Here is a 5,980-nt window from a genome sequence, read left to right on the forward strand (position 1 = left end):
TAAAAGAAATTTATCAATAAAAAATAAGTTTTGTATATTATTGTGAATTACAAAAATAAAATTTTTTAAAAAATATAAAAATAACAAATTTAAAAGAAAGTATATCAAATACATTAAGATAGAAGGAACGTACAAAAAGTCAAAAACTACGATAGAGGGAAAATAAAATAATAGAAGACATTTAGACTAATTTTTCGTGTATGTTTGGGATATTTCTTCCACTTATTGCCAAAAAAGATAAAATTATCAGGAAGTGAGGATATTTATAATTTGATTTATCATCTCTACGACGTCGTCACATCATTTCCTTAGAGAAGGAGGGCACCTTCGTGCTTAAATTTGTTTGTGTTAGGTATGAAATAAAATTTCATAGGAATAGTTGAAAAGATTGAGCAACTATATATATAAGAGGTGTAGGATATACCAATGATGATTTGAAATATTTTAAGAAATATAGTGTGGGTTTAATTTAAAGTAAATTATATTATATCATGTTAAGTGTATTTTTAGATTGACTAGTTTAACAATTGATATTAGATTGAGCTCCTATTCATGATGGTGTGGGCTTTGGTTGTGTAAACATACAAGATAAAAGAATATGGGTGGCATACAATTTCAAAAATTGACTCGTGAATTATGGTGACGAGCCATAGCTAACATATAACATAGTTAACGAAAAAGATAGTTCGCAAACTAAGTCTCACATAATCAATAGCTGGAAATATTAGAAAAATATTTTGGATTGATTTGCACAAGAACATGCTTTTGCAAAATTCCCAAAATTGTTACTATAAATTTTTATTTCTCATTTCGTCATCATACAAATTACAATAACAAATAATGAATATACTGTTTCATAAATACCACTTAATCAATTAAACATTTGATCAATGATAAATTATACATTTGAGATTAATTATCTCTAAGTCATGGACCAAATTAACCACACCATTCTATTATTTTCAACGTGCAATATATGTTTTCCAAGACTGTGGCAGGGATAAGATGGGAAAAAGAAGTAGGGCCAGTCCAACTAGTCTGCGTTTAGATTAAATTTTTTTATATGCAAGTTGGCTAAACAAGTTGTCAAGTAGCTACTGGTTTAGGCCAGCTCTAATTAAGTGGAAGATTGGTTCATTTGATTTGACATTGTTGTCCTCACAAAATTATGATTTTAAGTCCCACATCCATGGACAAATGGATCCAAAAATTTAAGTGGCTCTTTGATACTAAATCCAAATTACCTAACAAAAACAGCACATATGTCTATTTTCACTTTTCAAAGAAATGAATGGTTACAGATTATTGAATGAAATTATTATTACTTACAAGGGACAATTAAAAGTTATTGAGTACTACTGTTTGGTCTTGCTATAATATAGATATTGATATGGCCTGCCTCTTCAAGTGATTTTAAGGTCATTTTTATTATTTAAATTTCATCATTTTTAGTTCCTTATCAATTCTCTCTCTCTCCAATTATCTATCCATATTGTATACTTTATTAGTACACTTCTACTTTCTTTTTCTTTTGGATTTAAAGTTGATGTGTTGGATTCCTTTTTTTGGGCTTATGTCATCCACAACATGCAAAGTGAATAGAGATAATTTTGGCTATGTGGTACAGGAGCCTGCAAGGAACCCTTTGTTTCAGGAGAATAAGTACCCATCATGTCCCTCACATGGTAAACTATGCTCCAGTTTAGGACACATATAATGTTATACGCCATGTGTTTTTTCAGGTTACGTAATTTGAATTTCAAGAATTAAATATTTTAATTTTGAGTGTAAATTTAGATAGTATAAGTCACAATAAAATAGATAGTCATTTGAATTACTAAATGCGAAAATATAATACATAGTTATTTTAAGTGAATTGGATGTAAAACAAAGAATCCTGTCAGAATTGCAAATATTTTTTCATGGTATATAAGAGAAATCAAATATTACAATCTTTCATAAATAATATTTCTGGATAAAGCACGAAAAAATATATACTTTACCATACAAACTTGCATGATTAAATTGAAAAATTCCAATATGTACCATATTTTGACAATAATGGAAATATAGCTAGCTGAAATCACGATATGGAATGACGTCTATCTTTACTTGGTTTATTTCGGGCTTTGCCATGCGTGAGTCCATCCGCTCGAATAAATCTTCCGAGCTTTTTCGATACTGAGCTCATGAAGTTAGATTTTCTTGGCAAAGGAGGTTTACCAGCAGATGGCTGAGTAATGACCAAAGGGCTGCTTGAGGCTGATGTATTTGACTTTGGTTTTTCAATTTCTATCAACCTCGTCTTCATTTTCAGCAGCTCAAATTTCAGCTCCTGATTTTCTCGTTTTAGACTCGAGACCTCGTCTGAAACAGGGTTAGTAGAGAACTGATCATCCCTTTTGGAAGAAACAAGAGCAGGAGGTTCAGTTGCTACAAGCTGGCTCCCATTGTGAAGACGTTGCTGCTCGTAGTAAAGTACTTGCACAACTGTCTGAACAGGGAGCCTATCATTTTGAGCAGCATGAGCACAAGCTTCTCGAGATAGTTTTTGACAGTCCATAATACCACAAACCTTTTTTCTTTCTATGTCGCTTAGAGCTGGATGTGCCTTCAAATTGCAACAACAATAACATATTAAACACACTTCCATAGTTTAATTGATGCGTTGAAGACATAATTAAGCAAATAAAACTGTGCTCATGTAATCTCTAGTAGTCCAAGCTTTTACTAAAGAATTAAGATAATAACACAATTCAACAATAAGATCATGTTAGCTTTAAATCAAGGTTTCCACGCTTTTTAATCAGCGATTGAAAAGCTTAGACTTTCTGATCAAGTTCAACTCATTACTCAAGAATATAGAACTGACGACATGATAGGTGAAGATCAACAAATGGGGTACATGGTTTCTATCTTGTTATTATGTAACTCAGCAAATATAGGATTTGGAGCTTCTACTCTGACAAACTATTGATTCTACCCTCATCTTTAGAAAAAGTAACAGCAGGGGGGTGCAAGTTGCACATCTATGAACACATATACGAGCTTCTTCTTTAGGAGGAGAAACCCAATATGAAATACATGTATGGATTTAAGTTTCATAACATCTGTCAGTGCGTAGAACCGAGACTATTTTTTTTTTTTTGAGAATACTCAAGAATATAGGCATGTCAAATTCTTATATACCATGCTTATATACATGGTATTGAGTGTAAAGGTTAGGATGCATCGAACTTAAACTCATTATGTATAAGCATGCCAAATTATGTTTATTCCCAAAAAGCATTTCAGTCTGAATTAGGCACATAACTCCCGTGATCAGAGAACACGGAATGATATAAATATCCCTTTACATAGTCTAATAGAACATCAGAAGCTTCAGAGGTCCAGATGCATACCTCTAATAAAGGGAGACTATCATGCTAGCACCAGGAGGTAAATTGTAAGGAAATTATAAAATTTAAGCGTGGCAATTACAATGTAGCAGTCAGGACCAATAGTTTTTTCCCATTACTAAACATGGCCTGTAATCCTAAATTGATGAAATGCTGCTTGTATGCGTAAATATAAAAAAATGAACTTAAAACTAATCAGGTTATGTTATTCGCACATACCTTCAAATAAATGTCAATGGCCCTGTACATCCCATCTTCAGTGATCCTTGCTTGCTCTGGGATGACTTCAGCAAGATTAATGAAGTTTGTGACAGACAGATTACGGTCAGAGGCTATTTCAGCAAGGTAATTTTCCATAAGTTTTCCAACCCGCTCCATGTCACTTAATGAAGGAGACACATGATACTCTTCATCTCCTAATCGATTTCCCTCCTCATTGTCAAGGAAATTCATCATAATACGCTGCACGGTTTCAACATCATACAAGGTGTCTCCTGTGAAGGAACTTGAAGGAATTAACAGATCATCCAATACAGCCTGTCCAAGCTGCAATGCCATCCTCTTCTCCAGGTCAAGCCTGCAAGCTATCGTGGTCTCCAGATATATTGCAGCTCGGAGCAGCATTGACAGAAAGCTAACGGACAATGCATTTTTCTCCTTTGGCAGAAGACTAACGATGGTTTCTAAAACAACTCTTTTTTCATGTTCTTGCTTTGGTTCAATCTTTTTCCTTCCCTTTCCAAATATTTCCTGTAATAAACAAAAAAACTACTATAAGCATAATTATTTCATTTTAACCAATTTATCAAGATTTTATAGTACAAGGCCTCACCAAACCTCGAAGAGACTTCTGTGCGTAGAGCATTAATATTGGTCCAAGTGCATACCGCTTGAATCCCCTTGCCATCATCGCAATCAGAACCCTTTGGAAAAAATCAATTCTAAGGACGGTTATATCTTCAGACCACCAGTCAACTATAGGCTTCGGGTTTGAAAACGTGGATCCGTTGATACCAGCTTCTGCTCTACCTGATGTGGAGAATTGGTTATCCTTGCAGGCTGTATATGCAATTGTGTCTATGCATCGGCTCACCAATTTTACTTTCTCTGCAATGGGAAGAAGGTTTTCTGATGAACGCAAAATTGTAACTGCACCCGCAAGACTCGTAATTGCTACTTCATTAAAGTAGGCCTCAGTTCTTTCCACCAAATTTGCAACTGCATAGTCTTCTGTCATCTCAAGATATTCCGCCACGCATCTCAGCAAGGCAATGTTTTCTGTGCTAATCTCAAAATTTATTCCATAACAAAACTTTGCTGCAAGTTCAAATGCCTCTCCTCCACCAGGTATATCAGGGATATCGATAGTAGAAACATCAGCCTCATTAGATTCTGAGATCAACTTTCTTATGTATCCACTCTTTGAAACTAATGGGAACTGCAAGGATCACAACTGATACATTATTGATCCTACTTATCAATCATCATGACTAAGGCCTTAACTCGACCTGTGTGAGCTCGTTCATATTGGCGAGGACCTCTCTATCCCTAAAAGTTAGGGTAAGTCTACATAACCCCTCCCCCGACCCCGATTACACTGAATTTGTTGTTATAATTACACTGAGATGTGACTAAGGTCGATAATTTCAATCCAATTAGGAATTTTAGTAATTAAACCAACAACAATTTTTTTGATTGTGTGCAGGGATTAGTTATGACAAAGGCACAGATAGAACAACTCACCTTGTGCAGTGTAAAGGAGGTTCCTCCTGCATTTACAGTTACATCACTGGGAATCTCTTGGGAGAAAATCCTGTTAAGATTATTATAATAGAAGAATATAATAAAGAGATAGATTACTTCTAGAAAGCAGAAGATTTAAAAAAATGAGAAAAGAACATACCAGTCAGAGGTCCTCTTCATAGCAGAGAATAGAAGCTCATCCTTTTTAGTGGTCATATTATTGTTAACAGTAGCAGTAGGTCTCTGAAAAAATGTATTTTGTATTGGAGGAATCCATTGTTATCCAAAACTGAGATAAGCAAAACCATAGAAATCATGCTATTATTGTAAATGAAAGTGACAACTAAGTGGGTATGCCTATTGTGGGGCGTGAAATGGGACAAAACAGATTGGATTTTGCTAATCAGAGTGAGATAGAGTTAAGAGGCGTAATACTAACCGTACGTTTGGAATAATTCTTGCACTTATTACCAAAAATAAATAAAAAAGATAAACCAGAGATGTAGATTTTTATAGTTTGATTTGATCATTATCCACGACATTATTGGCATCTCCAACCTTGACGCAATAATTTTTACCCAAAAATGGTGGAATTTTTTTGATATTTCTTTCATATTCAATCTCTAGTTTCAATAACGATGTATCAAATTTTTAATATAAAACTATTTTATCCATTTTAATATTTTAAATTTCAATCAAATCCGCCTATTGTTTACATCGATAAAACCCAAGGCGTATACGGTATGAATTTTCTGATGGGCTGGCTAATTTTGAGAAGCCCGTTTTATTACGCAAAAGAACTAAGCCCAAATGCAACTCCTGAAATAGCCCAAGTCCAA

The 5,980-nt window shown here is 34.1% G+C and overlaps 1 protein-coding gene across 2 annotated transcripts; it reads right to left on the minus strand.

Annotated features, from left to right (window-relative positions):
* Positions 1-1,906: 1,906 nt before the first annotated feature.
* Positions 1,907-5,727, minus strand: LOC101257821 (putative NPH3/RPT2-like1). 2 transcript variants are annotated; one of them, XM_069294067.1, is made up of 6 exons: positions 5,581-5,727; positions 5,302-5,430; positions 5,142-5,211; positions 4,231-4,836; positions 3,618-4,148; positions 1,907-2,611 (listed from the first exon to the last, which is right to left on the minus strand). In XM_069294067.1, the coding sequence occupies exons 2-6, from the start codon at positions 5,355-5,357 to the stop codon at positions 2,084-2,086; spliced, it is 1,791 nt and encodes a 596-aa protein (XP_069150168.1). In that variant the 5' UTR covers positions 5,358-5,430; positions 5,581-5,727; the 3' UTR covers positions 1,907-2,083. The 2 variants fall into 2 exon arrangements, with proteins under 2 accessions (XP_069150168.1, XP_004231910.1); XM_004231862.5 differs by lacking the exon at positions 5,581-5,727 and having other exon boundaries at positions 5,302-5,577.
* Positions 5,728-5,980: the final 253 nt, after the last annotated feature.

The sequence above is a fragment of the Solanum lycopersicum genome, chromosome 2 (assembly GCF_036512215.1).
Source record: "Solanum lycopersicum chromosome 2, SLM_r2.1".
Classification (NCBI taxonomy): Eukaryota; Viridiplantae; Streptophyta; class Magnoliopsida; order Solanales; family Solanaceae; genus Solanum; species Solanum lycopersicum.

Coding starts and splice junctions, on each gene's coding strand:
- LOC101257821 (XM_069294067.1), bottom strand. CDS start 5,357: ATGACCACTAAAAAGGATGAGCTTCTATTCTCTGCTATGAAGAGGACC. Junction 4,149..4,230: donor AGAAGTCTCTTCGAGGTTTG/GTGAGGCCTTGT, acceptor TGTTTATTACAG/GAAATATTTGGAAAGGGAAG. Junction 2,612..3,617: donor CCATTGACATTTATTTGAAG/GTATGTGCGAAT, acceptor TGCAATTTGAAG/GCACATCCAGCTCTAAGCGA.